This window comes from Phacochoerus africanus, chromosome 5 (assembly GCF_016906955.1).
Source record: "Phacochoerus africanus isolate WHEZ1 chromosome 5, ROS_Pafr_v1, whole genome shotgun sequence".
Classification (NCBI taxonomy): domain Eukaryota; kingdom Metazoa; phylum Chordata; class Mammalia; order Artiodactyla; family Suidae; genus Phacochoerus; species Phacochoerus africanus.
The window spans coordinates 36,669,667-36,688,161 of record NC_062548.1 but is presented as its reverse complement, the minus strand read 5'-3'; the positions used below and the strand labels follow the sequence as shown (position 1 = coordinate 36,688,161).

Below are 18,495 nucleotides of genomic sequence, written 5' to 3'. Positions count from 1 at the left end.
AAGTGCTACATATGCCTCTCACCTGCCTAGCCCCCCCATGACCGAGGCTGGCTCAAAATACTCATATTCTGGGTCATTGTTTAACAATGCTTATAAAACAGACCACCCATCTAGTGCCAGGTTGGGAGCCCAGATGCATGTCACTGGGGTAGGGAGGGCTGACCAAGCAGGTCAGCCTGGCAGTGGCCACAGGCCCTAGGCCATCCAGCAGGCAGCCCCCAGTGCTCAGGCCATGCCCGTCCCCCAGAGGCAGACCACCACCTACCACTACTGTCCTGCCTGCAAAACAGACCCTCCTACCTCAAGAGGCCACTCAGCCATGTCCCCCAAGCAGAGCCCTGACAGCTGGTCCATCGAGATGTTTTGGCTGCAGATGACTTAGAGAAACCAGTGGGGTGGGTGGGGGTAGGGGGTCATGTTTAGGCATGAGGTGTCTCCCTACAACCTTGTCTCTGGGCAGAGTGCTGAGACCCAGCCTGACCCTATCTCTCTTTGTGAGAGCCTCCCTAGGAAGGTACCCCCCCCCCCAAAAAAAAGGTTCGTGAAGATGAAGTTCTAACCCACAGCATCATCAAAAACAGAAGTGGTCAGAGTTCACATCCTCACAGAGCCTGTGGGCGCCAGCTTCCAACTTGGTCCTTCTCTGACCCTCAAGGCGACCTTGGGAGGCAGGGATAACTAAGACTCCCATTTTACAGATGGAAACACCGAGGCACAGAAAGAGCAGCTGGCCTGAAGCCCCACAATGGGTAAGTGATGCAGCAGCCTGAGCTCACTTACCCTGCAGTTGGGGTGGTCTAGCCACACCTGAGATGGGCACACAGGGGGGGTTCTTGTTTTTTGTTCTTGAGAACAATGCGAAAGACAGCTGTGTACATGCTTCCTTGGCTAGTGTTCCAGGTTTCTCCAGGAACACGAGCTGATGGGTGAGAGTCAGCAGTTTTCATTGGACCAGCTAGACCCCCCCAGGCCCTCAGAGGGGGGTGCCTCCATTACACTTCCGGTTATGGGGGTGGGGGAGGGAGGGTGATAGAAGGACAGGAGGACAAGGGGGCAGACGAAAGAGAAGGCAAGGTGCGGAGGAAGGATGGGAGGGTGGATGGACACCAGAAGCGAGTGAGAGGAAAGGAGAAAGGATGGATGAGAAGGTAGGGGAAAGAGGAGGGGCCAATGTGGCGGGAGGAGCTAAGGTGGGAGGAGCTAAGGTGGTGAAAGGAGCTTAGGTGGTGGGAGGAGCTAAGGTGGTGAAATGAGCTTAGATGGTGGGAGGAGCTAAGGTGGTGAAAGGAGCTTAGGCGGAGGGGCTACAGCTGTGAAAGGGCAATGGGCGGGGCTAACATCTTGGGAAAAAGCACAGGCAGGTGGGAGCCGCGTATGTAGGTGACTACAGAAGTTGCAAAGGCAACACTGTGCCTTCCTGGCCGCCCGGTTTGGGCCCTGTTCACCTGGGGACCCTGAGTCACTCACCTGGAACCACGAGAGATCGTGCTGTTGCCCGAGGACCAGCCTCCGGGGGTTATGCGCTCCCCTTCTCTCCAGGGCCACGGGAAGCTCCTCCTCGCCATCCATGCTCACCATCAGCCCGGCCACCAGACTGGGTCCCATGGTCTGGGCAAAAGCAAAGCTGTGGGGGTCCCTCACATCCCCTGCCCCCACGGGGCCGGGCCCAGCCCCCTCACTCACCTGCAAGTGCCCACGGCCGTCCACAGAAAAGGGGAGGCCCCAGCGCCTGAGCCAGGGCACCGTATGGCCAAGGCTTGCGCGGAGCTGGCTGCCGGGGGCACTCGTGACCGGGCCCTCCAGGCCAAGGACGGCATCCAGCTGACCCTCCGCACTATGCAGCATCACATGCACTGAGACGTTGGAAGCCGTGTGGGCGAGTGACAGGAGCATCCCCGCCTCCGAGGGGAGTCCTGGCGTCGAGAGGAACGACAGAGATGACAGGCTCCCGGGGAGCCAGAGCGGGGTCCCCGGCAGGCCATCCTCTCTCGGGAGAGTCCGCTGGGCCCAGAAGCAGACTTGCCCCCCAGCTCCCCACCAACACCGCAAGGGCCACACTTAGCAAGGGAAAGGCCCCAAGGGGCCTTTGGATTCCTAACTCCCTAAAGACAGGGATGGGCTCTCACAAAGCATAAGATGAATAGGGCTGATCCTGTGTTCTCCCCTTGTTGCTGCACCTATGGGGCCCCCCAGGTCCAGTGGAAATGTCCCCAAGAAGCTAGTGCTGGGGTGTCCGAGCTATTTCCTAACTGCCCTGCCAGACCAACCTTCCAAGCCTGAGAAGATGGACTGCCTGGGCAGGGAGGCAGGGTGCGCCGTGGGGGATCTGGGGGAGGGGTGGTTGGCAGGTGCTATTTGCCCTCCAGTTGGAGGTGAGTCTATACAGGTAGCAACTGGTGCTCTGGCTAAATAATAGCCCTGGGAGAAGCTGGTAGGGGAGGAAATAGAGCTGGAAGGTGGATCTGGGGACTGGGGACTCTTTTAACTCCCTTGGCCTCAGGCTCTGGGAATCTCTGGAGGAGGAAGCCATCGCCTCTCCCCCCTTCCTACCTGCTTCACTCAAGGTGCTAAGGTTGTGGCTCAGGCTGCCGGAGAGCTGGCTGTGCTCAGGGCCCCAGGCGCAGACCCCACCCAGAGCTAGGCTGGCTGCGTCAGCGCGGATGCTGGCATGGCCCCCAAGGCTCCCTGTCTGGGCCTGCAGTTGCCCCCTCAGACGGAGCTCTCCTGGCAAGGCCTGGCTGCCATTCTGGGCGAGGATGCAGGTCACACTGTGCACGTTGGTGCCGTTCCCTGCCTTCTCATACTTGTCCCGCAGGAGGAATCCCAGCAGAGCTGAGTCGGCAGTGACCTTGACGGTACCTGCAGGGGATGGGAGAGCAGCTGTACAGAGCAGAGGGTCAGCCCAGGGGAAGCCCAGCTTTGGGAAGGTGGGATAAGAATCCTGGGATAGGAAGTTCCTAGATCCATGATGTAAGTCTAACTCATTCCAGAGAGAGCATATCTAGGAAATGGACCAAACGGAGCAGCTCCCTCCTAGGATGCTCCGAGGACCAAGGAAGCTAATTCACAAACACAACAGTTTTGGCAACAAAGCGGGAAGCCAGATAAGGCATGTCTGGTGATACCAGCGCTCAGTCCTACTTAAGGGAGTCCTGGACCACAGGGATGGAAAGGCCCCATTTTACAGTCTACAGAACTGAGACCTGGGAAGCCTTGAGGAATTGAACCTGGAGTTCCAAGGATAGAAAAATTGCTCGGAAGTCTTCCACTCACCTAAGGAAAAGGATTCCATTGCCTTGAGCCAGTTCCATGCTCATATATAACTCATGCATTAGGGAAGTTCTTGCTCTTTTATTTTTTTTCTTTAATTTTTATGGCTGCATTCCCGGCATATGGAAGTTCCCAGGGCACTGATTGAATCTGAGCTGCAACACCAGATCCTTTAGCCCATTGTGCCAGGCCAGGGATCAAACCCACACCTCCGCTGCAACCCAAGGTGTGGCAGTCAGATTCTTACCCCACGGCACCACGGCAGGAACCCCAGGAAATCCTTGCTCTTTATAGAACCACTGAGGCCTCCTAACTCCACTGGGCTCCACTAGGGCCTTGCTGTGGTCCAAGTGTCCTTACCCCTCCCTCTTATGATTCAAGGTTTGACTCCAGGGTCGCCGCCTCCAGGAAGCCTTCCCTGGCCCTTCGGCACCACTGGCTGGATTAGATACCCCTGTTCGGTGCTTGCAGACAAAACTATTGTTGCTCACTTGCTAAACTATCTCACTTGCTAAACTATCACAGAGTACAGCTCACTTCCCATACAGCTAGAACTTTCCTGCAGAATCTTGCAATCATCTTTTTACAAATTCTGTACATTGTGGGCTCCTATGACACCAGGTCCTGCAGGATGTTAACCTCTGTCCTTCTCTGGATAATTAGAACAAAACTTCACTTGATTACTGTGAACATAAAATGAAATAATGTCAATGGAACAGTATAGAATCCAGGAAGAGACCCATGCGCCAATGATCAATGGATTTTTGACAAAGTGCAAAGGTAAGGGATAACCTTTTCAATAAATATGTCGAATTGATTGGAAATCCATGGGTTAAAAATACTATGCATTTACTCAAACCTGTACACAAATTAATTCACAAGAGAAACCTTCTGCACTGTTGGTGAGAAGGTATATTGATGCAGCCACTATGGAGGTTCTTTAGAAAACATACAGTTGCCATACGATCCAGCAATCCCATTCTTGGGCATATATGAAAAGATACCTGCCTCCCAAAGTTCAGAGCAGCACTATTTACAGCAGCCAAGACACGAAAGCAACCTAAGTGTCCATCAACAGAGGAATGGATAAAGATACTACATATATAATAGAATATTACTCAGCCATGAAAAAGAATGAAATGATGTCATTTGCAGCCAGATGGAAGGACCTAGAGATGATAATACTAAGTGGAGTCAGATAAAGATGAATAGCATATGATATCACTTATATGTGGAATCTAAAAGACTGATACAAATGAACATGTTTACAAAATAGAAATAGACTCACAGACATAGAAAACAAATTGGAAGTTGCCAAAGGAAAGGTGGGGGGAGGGAGAAATCAGGAATTTGGGATTAACGGAAACACTACTATATATAAAACAGACAAAAAACAAGGGCTCTTGCAGAGCACAGGGAACTATAATCAATGTCTTGTAATAACCTATGATGGGAGAGAATCTAGAAAAAGAATATATATAACTGAACCACTTTGCTATACTGGAAAGTGAAACTAATACAGCATAAATCAACTATACTTCAATAACAAATACATAAATACATAAGTAAATAAAGCTGTCCACTGGGAGTTCCCATCATGGCTCAGTGGTTAACGAATCCGACTAGGAACCATGAGGTGGCAGGTTCGATCCCTGGCCTCTCTCAGTGGGTTAATGATCCGGCATTGCTGTGAGCTGTGGTATAGGTTGCAGACACAGCTCGGATCCCTGCGTTGCTGTGGCTGTGGTGTAGGCCAGGGGCTACAGCTCCGATGAGACCCCTAGCCTGGGAACCTCCACATGCCACGGAGCGGCCCTAGAAAAGACAGAAAGACAAAAATAAATAAATAAAAAATAAAAAAAATAAAATTGTCCACAGACCTAAACTGAAAACCTAATACCATAATACTACGAGGAAAAAAAACACGCAAGAGAAAAATTTGTAGCCTCATGTTAGGCAAATATTTCTTATATGATATCAAAGCATGATTCATAAAAGAAAAAAGATAAATTGGACTTCATGAAAAGTAAAAACCTCCACTTTTCAAAAGACACCTTTAAAAAATAAAAAAAAACAAGCCACAGAGCAGAAGGAGATACTTTTATTTTTATTTATTATTATTATTATTATTTTTGCTTGTTAGGGCCACACCTGAGGCATATGGAGGTTCCCAAGCTAGGGGTCGAATTAGAGCTACAGCTGCCGGCCTACACCACGGCTACAGCAACACAAGATCTGAGCCGAGTTTGTGACCTATACCCCACTGCTCACAGCAAGGCCGGATCCTTAACCCACTGAGTGAGGCCAGGGATCAAACCCACAACCTCATGGTTCCTAGTCGGATTCGTTTCCGCTGTGCCATGACAGGAACTCCAGAGAAGATATTTTTAAAATACATGTCTGATAAAGAACCTGTATCTATGACTCCCAAATTCAATAATAAGAAAACAAGCGACTCTATTTTTTTTTTCTTTTTTGTCTTTTCTAGGGCTGTACCCATGGCATATGGAGGTTCCCAGGCTAGGGGTTTAATCAGAGCTGCAGCCGCCGGCCTATACCACAGCCACAGCAACTCAGGATCCAAGCTGTGTCTGACCTACACCACAGCTCACAGCAACGCCGGATCCTTAACCCACTCAGCAAGGCCAGGGATCGAACCTGCCACCTCATGGTTCCTAGTCGGATTCGTTAACCACTGAGCCACAATGGGAACTCCAACTCTATCTTTTAAATGGGTAAAAGGTTTGAATAGATACTTTATCAAAGAATATTTACAAGGGGCAATCAAGCCTATGAAAACATGGTCAACAAATTAGTCATTAGGGAAATGCAAATTAAAACCAAAATGAGATACAACCACCAAAATAAAATTTAAAAAGAACAATAAAAACAAAAACAGACCCAAAGCCAAAACCTGACAGTACGAACTGCTAGCAAAGATGCAGAGCAACCAGAACTCTCGCACATTGCTGGTGGGGATGGCAAATGGCACAGCCGCTCTGGAAACAGTCTGGCAGTTTCCTATAAACACACACTTGCCATACAACCCAGCAATTCCACTTCTAGGTACTCTCCCAAGAGCAATGAAATCATACATGCCCACAAAACCCTGCAGACCGATGCCTACTGAGGCTTTAATTCATCACTGGAAAATACTGGAAACAACCCACATATCCTTCAGCTGTGAATGCATAAATGGATTCTAACTCACCAATGACCCAAGAATATACATATCTGTGACTGGGTCACTTTGCTGTACAGGAGAAATGGGCAGCACCCTGGAAACCAACTACAATGGAAAAAAATCAAAATCATTCCAAAAAATCACCCATAAAAAGGGAAAAAATGACCGACATAGACAATCTGGATGAATCTTAAAACCATACTACGTTGGGCAAAAGATGCTATACTCAAAGTCTATGTGCTGTCTGATTCCATTTAGGCGACATTCTGGAAGAGCCAACACTAGAGGGACAGAAAACTGGTGGGTTGCCAGGGATGGGGGGTGGGGGGAGGCTGGCAACTATGAGCAGCAGGAAGGAACTTCTGGGGGAGATGGAACCGCTGGGTCTCAAGACTGTGTTGGTGGCTACGCAACTATAGGAGCCCATCAAACGTAAAGGGTGTTTCCCTCCGTGTAAACTGCGCCCCAAGAAATCACCCCTCGATGGTTGCCTTCGGAAATGGAGCTATGCGTGTTGAGAGATCAGCATGGGGACGTGCTAGTTCTCAGCGGCAAGTGACAAACTTCAGAAAACAGAACAGGAGATCATCAGGACCACTGAGAGTGAACTTGAGAGGAAGAGTATCCCATGGGGACATCTTTCGCTGGATTGTGTTTAAATGTTCGCAAACCTAGGTCATTTGATCTTTAGACAGTTATTTAATTATGCAATTTAGTTCTGCCACAATTTAACCACCTCGGACTCAGGAGGGTCAGTGTCAACGCTCCTACAAGATCAGAGAATGACGCAGTTCCGCCAAGGTTGGTGGGAAAGCAGAATCTTCAGGTTCTGAAACACGGGGCCCTGGACAGAAGTCCAACTAGGGGGCTATGGTCAAGGATGCTTGTGCAAAAATCCCTGTTTGTGTAATTCTGACTCTTTGGAAACTTGTTAATGTTTCACATAATCAAGAAGGAGATACAGGGAGTTCCCTTCGTGGCTCAGCAGTTAATGAACCCAGCTAGCATCCATGAGGATACAGGTTCGATCCCTGGCCTCGCTCAGTGGGTTAAGGATCCAGCATCACCAGGAGCTGTGGTATACGTCGCAGACGTGGCTCGGCTCTGGCGTTGCTGTGGCTGCAGCTCAGGCCAGCAGCTGTAGCTCCGATTTGACTCTTAGCCTGGGAACTTCCCTATGCCATGGGTGTGGCCCTAAAAAGCAAAAAAGAAAAAGAAAAAAAAAAGATACAGAAAATCAATAAGGATGGGGAGACCTAAAAAATGGAATATAAGCAGAAACCAGTGGCCCAAGTGTATTTCAAATGACGAAAAGGAACACATGAGGAGGGTGGGCAATAAATGGAACACTGTGTTTGGACTTCCCCCTCAGGCTAAAGACAGAAAGAACGCACAACACATATACTAAATTTGAATGAATCGGGTTTGTTTTCTCAGAGGTTGAGGCAGTAATTCTGCACCTCCTTGCTTTGTATCCTAGGGCTGAACAAATATAATTGGAGGCAGGTTTCTTGCTACGGAAGAAGGGAGGACGAAACAGGAAAAGAGGGAAAAAACAGGGTGAGTTTTGGATGGTGGATTGGAATTGAGGACATCAGTATGAACAAATGGTTGTAAATTTATATACTTATAAATGTGTGTGTGTGTGTGTGTGTGTGTGTGTGTGTGTGTACACACCTACATCTATTTTCTTGGTCTGTCCACTGAGAGGTATCAGCAAGCCTGATACCTCAGTAGGAATAAACATATTTAGCATCAGATCTTATTTTCTGCATACTGTTTTGCTCTGAAAAGGATGAGAATTCTTGGAGAATCGGCTCATTCCATGTCAGGGAACCTATAAGGTGAAATAGAAACATCGTTTTGGTCATACAGGAAGGAAATGCTCCAGAGAAGACAGGACACAGGAGGAATTCCGTGTCCATTCATCGTGGGGACAGATAATTGGACCAACCCTCCCAAGGTAACAATTGTACACTCTGGACCAAATATAGGAAGCAATTATCTAAAGCGACTGGAGAGCGTCTCCAAGTGGGCACGAATGAACAAAGGGGAGCTAATGACACTGAGAAGCTTTTGCACAGCAAAAGAAACCATCAACTAAACAAAAACACAACACACTGAATGGGAGAAAATATTTGCAAATTGACTGATAAGGGGTTAATATCCAAAATATATCAACAGCTCCTACAACTCAAAAAAAAAAAAACAAAAACAAAAACAAAAAAACCCACAAACAATCCGATTCTAAAATGGGCAGCAGACCAAAAGAGACATTTTTCCAAAGAGGACATGCAGATGGCCAAGAGGCACATGAAAAGATGCTCCTTGGTGTTAACCGTCAGAGAAATGCAAATTAAAACCACAATGACAGCTCACAACTGTCAGAACTGCTATCACCAAACAGAACACAAATGAACACATGTTGGCAAGGATGTGAAGAAACGAGAAGCTTCGTACACTGTTGTTGGCAATGTAAGCTGGTGCTGCCACTGCAGAAAACAGAATGGACATTTCTCCAAACACTAAACAGAGAATTACCAGATAACCCAGCAATTCCACTCCTGGGTATATAACTGAAATAAAAAAAATACTACTTTGAAAAGATACATGCACCCCAGTGTTCACAGCAGTGTTATTTATAAATGCCAAGATATGAGAGCAACCTAAGTAACCATTAACAGGTGAATGGATAAAGAAAATGTGTCACACACACACACACACACACACACACACACACACACAGAGGAATATTACTTGGCCATGAAGAATGAAATTTTGCCACGTGCAATGACATGGATGGACTTGGAGGGTATTATGCTAAATGAAATAAGTCAGATAGAGAAAGACAGATACTGCTATCACTTAAATGCAGAATCTAAAAAATAAAAGAAACTAGTGAATACAACTGAAAAGAAACAGACTCACAGATACAGAGAACAAAATCGTGGTTACCAGCAGGGAGAGGGAAGGGGAGAGGAGCAAGATGGGGTAGAGGATTAAAGAGGTACAAACTACTCGGTATCAAATAAACGAGCTATAATGATATGGCGTTTTCAATGTGGCTGAGCAGAAATGAATCCAACTAGTATCCATGAGGACTCAGGTTCAATCCCTGGCCTCACTCTGGGGGTTAAGGATCCAGCGTTGCCGTAAGCTGTGGTGTAGGTCGCAGATGTGGCTCAGATCCTGCATTGCTGTGGCTGTGGTGTAGGCTGGCAGCTATAGCTCTGATTCAATCCCAAGCCAAAAAAAAAAAAAAAGGATATATTGTACCACACAGGGAATATAGCCAATATTTTATAACTTTAAGTGGAATATAACCTTTAAAAGTTGTGAATCATTATGTTGTACAGCCTGTAACATATAACACAGTACATCAACTATGCTTCAATTTTTTAAAAGAAAGACACCTCATACAACTCAATAACAAAACAACAAACAACCCAACCAAAAAAAAAAAAAATTGGCAGAAGACTTAAATAGACATTTCTCCAAAGAGGACATATAACTATCCAACAGGTACATGAAAGGATGCTCAACACTGCTAATTATCAGAGAAATGCAAATTAAAACTACAATGAAGGGAGTTCTCATTGTGGCTCAGTGGGTTATGAACCTGGCAGTATCCGTGAAGACATAGGTTCGATCCCTGGCCTCGCTCAATGGGTGCAGTATCTGGCGTTGCCGTGAGCTGTGGTGTAGGTCACAGATGCAGCTCGGATCTCACATTGCTGTAGCTGTGGTGTAGGCCAGCGGCTGCAGATCCAATTTGACCCCTGGCCTGGGAACTTCCATCTGCTGCAGGTGCGGTCCTAAAAAACAAAACAAAACAATGAAAAAAACTACAATGAGGTACTACTTCACACTGGTCCGAATGGTCATCATTAAAAAAAATCTACAAATAATCAATGCTGGAGCGGGTATGGAGAAAAGGGAACCCTCCTACACTGTTGGTGGGAATGTAAATTGGTGCAGCCACTATGGAAACCAGTACGGAGCTTCCTTAAAAAACTAAATATAATACATGGCACAAATGAACCTTTCCACAGAAAAGCAACTCATGGACTTGGAGAACAGACTTGTGGTTGCTAAGGGAGAGGGGGAGGGAGTGGGGTGGGCTGGGAATCTGGGGTTTGTAGATGCAAACTATTGCATTTGGAATGGATGAGCAATGAGGTCCTGCTGTATAGCACTGGGAACTATATCTAGTTTCTTGTGATGGAGCATGACAGGATAATGTGAGAAAAAGAATGTATGTATGTATGTATGTGTGTATGTGTGTGTGTGTGTGTGTGTGTGTGTGTGTGTGTGAGAGAGAGAGAGAGAAAGACTGGATCACTTTACTGTACAGTAGAACATTGACAGAACACTGTAAACCAACTATAATGGAAAAAATAAAAATCATTTTAAAAAACTAAAAATAGAGGCATCAAATGATCCAGCAATCCCACTCCTGGGTATGTATCAGGATAAAACTCTAATTCGAAAAGACACACGCACCCCAATGTTTGTTGCAGCACTATTTACAATCATCAAGACATGGAAGCAAGCTAAATGTCCATCGCCAGATGAATGGATAACAAAGACGAGGTAAATATACACAGTGGAATACTACTCAGCCATAAAAAAGAATGAAATAATGCCATTTGCAGTAACATGGATGGACCAAGAGATTATACTACGCAAGTCAGAGGAAGACAAATACCATAGATATTACTTTTATGTGGAATTCAAAGTATGGCGCCAATGAACTTATCTTTGAAATAGACTCACAGATATAAAGCACAGACTTATAGTTGCTAAAGAGGAAAGCAGGTATGGAAGGGACAAATGAGGAGTTTGGGATTCACAGAAACACACTGCTATATATAAAAGTCGGTCCTATTGTAGAGCACAGGGAACTACATTCAATATCCTATAATAACCCATACTGGACAAGAATCTGAAAAGTTCATATACATAAATATAACCGAATCACTTTGCTGTACACCAGAAACTATCACACTATCACAACATTATAAATCAACTAAAAAAAATTTAAAAAGAGAGAAAGAGATCAGATTTGTGGACCCTGGGAGTTCCCCTCGTGGCTCAGCGGAAATGAATCTGACTAGCATCTATGAGGATGCAGGTTAGATCCCTAATCTCTCTCAGTGGGTTAAGGATCCAGGGTTGCCATCAGCTATGGTATAGGTTGCAGACATGGCTTGGATCTGGCGTTCCTGTGGCTGTGGTGTAGGCTGGCGGCTATAGCTCCAAGGTGACCTCCAGCCTGGGAACCTCCATATGCCACAGGTGTGGACCTAAAAAGCCAAAACAAACAAACAAACAAAATTGTCACTAGAGATGGGGTATGGGGGAAGAGGGGATTGGATGAAGACAGTCAAAAGGTACAAACTTCCTGCGATAAAAGAAATAAGTACTATGAATGTAATGTAACAACACAATACACATAATCAACACTGCTGTATGTTTTACACGAAAGTTATTAAGAGAGTCAATCCTAAGAGGTCTCACCACAAGAACAAAAAGCTTTTTCTGTTGGTTTAATTTTGTGTCCATGAGATGACTGATGTTCACTAAACTTATCGTGATAACCATTTCATGATATGTCGAATCATTATGCTGTACACAGATTTACACAATGCCGCATGTAAATTACATGTCAATTAAACTGGCAAGAGTTCCCATGATGGTGCAGTGGGTAAAGAATCTGACAGTTTCCGTGAGGATAAAGGTTCAATCCCTGGCCTCGCCCAGTGGGTTAAGGATCTGGCGTTGCCACAAGTTGTGACTTAAGTTGCAGATGTGGCTGGGATCCAGTATTGCTGTGGCTGTGGTATAGGCTGGCAGCTGCAGTTCCGATTCAATCCCTAGTCTGAGAACTTCCATATGTCACAGGTGAGGCCCTGAAAAAGAAAAAAACTGGAAGAAAAACATATTAGAAAAAATATGGGGAGTTCCCATCGTGGCTCAGTGGTTAACAAATCCGACTAGGAACCATGAGGTTGAGGGTTCGATCCCTGGCCTTGCTCAGTGGGTTAAGGATCCGGCGTTGCCGTGAGCTGTGGTGTATGTCACAGACTTGGCTCAGATCCTGTTTGGCTGTGGCTGTGGTGTAGGCCGGCGGCTACAGCTCCAATTCGACCCCTAGCCCTGGAACTTCCATGTGCTGTGGGAGCGGCCCAAGAATAAATAAAGAAAAAAAAAAAAATTGGGGAAACAATGCACCCAGCTCTCCCTCCTGGATATTTCCCATGTCCATTAGAATGTGAAGGCTCTGACAAGTCCTGCATAAGGAAGACTGTATAGTATATAAATAGCAGATAATTCACTTTGTCAGAACAGGTATTAATTTCTGACAAAGGGGTATCATCAGTGTGTGAAACGCTGGAATAGAGCCTTGGTGGACCTATTCCACCATGTAGGATTTCATCTACACTATGGTTCCACAGAAAATGCTTCTCCAAAAGCCTCTCTGCACCTGCCCCATGGCGTTTCCCAGGCCCTCACCCTCTCTGAGCATCTCCCTCTGCTTCAGCACACCCCTCAGGGTCAGAAGACGGGGCACGGCTGCCCAGGCAGCCACTGCGTGCTGGGCTTGGCTCTGCAGGGTCAGGACGCGACCTCGCCTCTGCTCTTCAGTTGCCTTGAGGAAAAGCTGCACTGCGTTGCGGTCCACCAGAGCCTTGGAAAACAGCCAAATCCTAGGAAGGAAAGTGATGGAAGCATGGAAAATGCTGGCATCTACCCCTGCAGGCAAATGGTAGTTTTCCCCTTCAAATAAGCAGCCCAGGCCATAAGAGGCGAGTTCCTGAAGCCCACCATCCAGGCCCATCACAGGACTGCCTTACTGGGCCTTCAGCCCCCCAAGGATGCAGTCTTTGAGATCAGTCAAACCTTTGAACCCCAGTGGCTCACTCACTGTGTGGTCTTGCACAAGCATGGAACCTCTCTGAACCTCAGTTTCTTCTTTTGTCAAGTGGAGAAGAAACTGCAACTACAGAATGAGCTGATGTTGCTTATAAGATATCAATGTATGTTACTATGCTGAAGGATGAGGGGGGAAAACAGCCCTAGGAAGCCTGTTGTTAAGCTTCCTGGAGAATTGGGGCAGGAGGTATGCTCCCTGTCACCCACGTGGTACGTTCTTTATAGGACACCACGGGAGATTCTTCCCTCAAGCAGCAACACCAGCAACAAGATCAGCCACGCTTTCTTTGGTGCATACTTTTCCATAAGCAAAGGCAGTATCTGCAAATAATGCCATTGGATGGTTTCTCTTTTTGCACTGGCTACTAAGAAGCTCAGAGACCAATCTTCAGCTCCCCTCTAGAAATGGCATGCATTTTGTTTACCAATGCCACTTTGAGCACTTTCCCACTTTTTCCTTTCCTTCAGTCTATTTCCTCATGTATTTTCTAAAGCCCAGAACAAGAGTTGGCAACCTATGGGCCTGTGGGTCAAAACTAGCCTACCACCTGTTTAGCAAATAAACTTTTATTGGAACCTGGCCACACCCATTTATTTACGGTTGTCCAGGATGTTTCTGTGCTACAACCGCAGAGTACTTTCAACAGAGACCATGTGGCCCACAGATCCGAAATGATTCACCATCTGGCCCTTTAACTGAAAGTTTCTCTATTCCTGCCCTAGCCATAATGTATATTAAAAAATTGTTTTTTTTTTTTTTTTTTTGGCCATGCCTGCAGCATGCAGAAGTTCCCAGGCCAGGTATTGAACCCGAGCCACAGCAGTGACAGCACAAATCCTCAACTACTAGGCCACCAGGGAACTCCACAGAATAATATACATTTGGATAACCTGCTTCAAACATTTTTTAGGCTGGGAATAAGGATGGGGTGGGGGGATCAGACAAACGGATAAACAGGCAGATGGAGAGACATCTGGAGATGGAAATTCTCAGGACAGGATTATCCAGGACCATGTTCAAAGCCTTGGATCTCCTCGAATTCAAAAGAGCTGCCAAAGGAGTTCCTGCTATGGCACAGTGGGTTAAGAATCCACCTGCAGCGGCTCAGGTCACGGCAAACATGAAGGTCCTATCCCCAGCCCAGCACAAGTGGGTTAAAGGCTCGGGTGTCATTACAGCTGCAGCTCAGATTCAGTCCCTGGCCCGGGAACTTATATATGCCACAGGTGTAGCCTTAAATCTAGGACTGCATCTAACAGAGACCTAATTTATGCCAGAAAGTGCAGGGATAATGGCCACTGGAAGGGAACACTTTTATTCTTGCTGGCCAGATGCTGGTTTGGAATCCACAGGGGCTGTCCAGTTAATCCGAGGACAACCCTAAGAAGCACGTTGGGAAACTGAGGCACAGAAGAGCACAGGTTCTCATCCAAGGTCCCCCAGGCAGAACTGGCAGAGCCGGGATCTGAACCCAGGCTGGCTCTGTACCCCAGGCTCCTGCGAGCCATCCATAGCGGATGTATCCGAAGGTGAAGAGGGAGTCAGAGATGAAAAACTGGAGCGAAAGGTACCACATTCCCCAGGACCACCTCCGGGGATTTTTGTTTTATTCCCTACTCGTTATTATAATCTTTCAAGTCATCTATAACGAATGCTGTTGTAACTGAAAAAGAAAAGCAATAAGTAAAAAATTGAACGCCTCCTCCTCCCATTCCCTGAGTGCCTTGAAACCCAGACAGGACACATGACTGTCATTCAGGCCTGATTCCAGAGTGACATAAGAGGGCACCTCTGAGGGATCATTTCCCATCTTCCAGGAGGCCCCCTCCCCTCTTGCAGGCCACCTGGGGACAGTCACCTGGCTGGGGTGACCTTGCCGGACAGCTGCAGCTGAACAGCCTTGGGGGCTCTGAGAACCTCCTGGCGGAGGAGGACGCTCAGACCCCAGCCCCGGCTGCTTCTCCAGGTATCCTGGCTGGCGTTGGCCTCCAGCAGAACCAGCTCCTCGCCAGACACGTGCACAGACAGGGAGCCATTGAGGCTGCGCTCTTTGGGGCGCCCGGCAGCCGCCTGCACCTGCAGGGAGGCAGGAGAGGGCTCAGGAGTGGGGGGTGGGGTGGGGACAGGAAGGAGCAGTGGGAGCCGGGTAGGCAGGAGGGCCCCTTCTTCCAGGAAGCCCTCCGGAGCCACTGCAGCTCTGGGATTACCAAACATAGCGGCTGGCAAACACTCAGGAAGACAAACGAGGCAGAGGGGAGAATGGGGACAGTCTTCTGTCCCTGACCCAGCTCCAGGCCTGGAGCAGAGTCTCACCTTATCTTTTCCACCACATATGAAGCAGGATTTTTGTCTTACAGTGAGGCTCAGAGAGGGTCACACATTCAACCTGGGCCTGCGTGGCTATACAGCCCACGCCTTGGCCTGAAAGGAGGCTGCTGGGGCAAGCGGAGGACCCCTGTGCCTCTGCGTTACAGCAAAGGATGCCCCCCACAGGGGCCCCCTAGGGGCCAGAGGACCTCTAGAAGCTCTGGAGGTCAAAGGGGAGAGTGCCTGGGGCATCCTATCTGGGGTCAGGTTCGAGCAAAGGCTTGGCCAGGCCCACCAGGGCAATGGGGGAAGCGTGGCGGGGGCGGGGGGGCGGGTGTGCAGGGAGGCTCACTCCTCCACCGGCTCTGTAGGACCTGAAGTCTCTTTCCTGATCGGGGCCTCTGCTTCCCCATCAATGGGGCAGAAACTGGCCTAGCCCCGTCTGCACCTGACAATCACGTGGGAAGCTTTTAAAAGTACGCCTGTCCCCTCCGTATTTGAATTGACAAACTGTGGTAGATCCAGGAAAGGCAATATTATTCGGTGATAAAAAGAAATGGGCTATCCAGCCACGAAGAGACACGAAGGAGCTATAAAGGCAGAGCGCTAAGTAAAAGAAGCCGATCTTTTCTTTCAAGACTCTGTACTGAATGATTCTAACTATATGACATATAGGGAAAGCGTAAAACTAAAAAGACAGAAAATGGCTCGGTTGTGGCCAGAGGTCCAGAGGGAGGGAGAAGAGGTAGATGATGAAGGATTTTGGGGGCAGGAAAAGCACCCTGCAGGATGCAGAAAAGGCTGGCACATGCCCCCATGCTTGTGTCATATACCCACAGAACATAAGACGCAAAGAGTCAACCCTAAGGTAAATTATGGCCTTTAGTTAACAGGAAATTAATACCGGTCCTTCAGTTTTTTCTTTTTTCTTTCTTCCTTCTTCTTCTTTTTTTTGTTTTTGGCCATCCCGTGGCATATAGAGCTCCTAGGCCAGGGATCAGATCCAAGCTACAGTTGTAACCTAAGCTGCAGCTGCTGCAACACCGGATCCTTAACCCACTGTGCCAGGCTGGGGGTTGCACCAGTGCCCCAGCGCTCCCAAGACACTGCCAATATGGATGTGCCACAGCAGGAACCTCTGCTGCTTTAAAAAGTAGAAATCAAGTTCAAACCCGTCATGTGACCTAGCATCCAAGCTTGCAGGGAGGTCCTGGCCACCCACCCATGAGTGCTGGGGGGCCACCTGCGTCTGCAGCCAGACCGCCTGAGTTCTCATTCAAGATCCTCCGCTTTTACCCTTGGGGATCTGGTGCCAGTCATGTCACTTCTCTATGTCTTAGAGTCTCATCTGCAAAATGCCAAGGCAGCAGCAGCATGAGGCATCGTGAGATGATCCAGGATGGAAAACAGAGCCCAGCACATGATTAAACTACTCAAGGGACATCTGCTCCCATGTAACTGATTATGGTGATGATACGTTTTCAAATCCGAGATGCCAGCAGCCCTTGGATGGGCCACCATTTTATACATCTCCTCGAAGATGAAATGGCTGCTCATGAAACAATGAGCCTGTGTGGACTGGAAGACAAATCCTGATTTCAGACACATCAACACGTGCAAAGAGGTGCCTCTGAGAACCATCAGAGTCCGTAATTCAAAGCCCACTCAAGTTTTCGAAACCCACAGGCATAGGCCTCAGCAGGTATTTTAAAAATTGCCGTCGAGGAGCTCCCTCTGTGGCACAGCAGGTTAAGGATCCAGTGTTGTCTCTGTGGCACTGTGGGTTAAGGATCCGGCGTTGCCGCAGCTTCGGCTGGGATTTAATCCCCGGCCCAGAAAACTTCCATACACCACTGGGTGCAGCCAAAAAAAGAAAAAGAAAAGAAAAATTCCTACCCAATTCTGGTCCTCCTCACTGTTGGGGTGGCCCGTCTACACCTCTGTCTCCCCAGCCCATGGCCTAATTCCTGGGTACACAGCACACAGCTTCCTCAACGAAGCAAGTCACATGGGGGGCTTTCGAAGGAGCCAGCCCTGGGGGGAGCAGCACACAGCTTCCCACCTGGTCTCCTTTTCTCTGCCCCTTCTTTTCCTTCTAGAATGAAACACTTTAGTGTTTCCAGCCCACACTGGGCAAAATACTCTGGGGTCAAAAAAGCCACACTGAGGGATCATACAGCATCCCCCAAACTCAACTCCAGGACAGGGTCTGGAGGACAATGGCTGCTTCTCTCCATCTTCAAGGGTGAAACGTGATCCTTTCATCACCACCCCCCGCCCCCCGCACCCCAGGGAGGTGGAAACCCTTCGTGCCTGGACGATCACTTCCAAATGACGGATTTGGAAACCTCCCTGCCATCTGTTCTTGATTCTGGAAGAGGCCGTCTGGCTAAGCTTAACACCGCGGCGTGGTCTCTTCTTTGGCTCCCTCCCTGGGGGCCTCCATCCTCCCTCCCTTCCGCCCCATCTCCCAGCAAGCTGGCTGCTCGGAGACAGCAGGTGGCAGGTCCTTGAGGTCATCCCCGAGGGCCCACCAGCCATACCTGTAAGTTTGGAGGAAATGGTGGGCCCTGGGGATGCCTGAGCTGGAGGTAAAACACCAAGTGGGAGTCCGACTGGTTCAGCCGGACTGAGACCTGTTGGGAGAGGGAGAGGGAGAAGGCGGGGTCAGAGGGAGCAGAGGAAGAGATGCAAAATCCCAGATGGTGGCTGGCCGGGTGCCAAGGAGGCACGGGTCATCTCAGAGTCTGCCCCAAACCCAGGCCGCACGGCAGAAGCCAGAGGCCACCATCCTCCC

At 48.3% G+C, this 18,495-nt stretch overlaps 1 protein-coding gene across 1 annotated transcript in view; it reads right to left on the bottom strand.

Moving 5' to 3' along the window:
• The window catches only part of LOC125128411 (uncharacterized), a 160,142-nt gene that overhangs the window by 44,284 nt on the left and 97,363 nt on the right, over positions 1-18,495 (bottom strand). Inside the window, exons 37-44 of the mRNA XM_047782765.1 lie at positions 18,242-18,334; positions 15,250-15,467; positions 12,971-13,164; positions 2,551-2,859; positions 1,684-1,913; positions 1,464-1,608; positions 781-807; positions 301-377 (exon numbers count right to left, since the gene is read on the bottom strand). Of these exons, the coding sequence (XP_047638721.1) occupies positions 301-377; positions 781-807; positions 1,464-1,608; positions 1,684-1,913; positions 2,551-2,859; positions 12,971-13,164; positions 15,250-15,467; positions 18,242-18,334 (1,293 nt within the window). The remainder of the gene's footprint in view (positions 1-300; positions 378-780; positions 808-1,463; positions 1,609-1,683; positions 1,914-2,550; positions 2,860-12,970; positions 13,165-15,249; positions 15,468-18,241; positions 18,335-18,495) is intronic.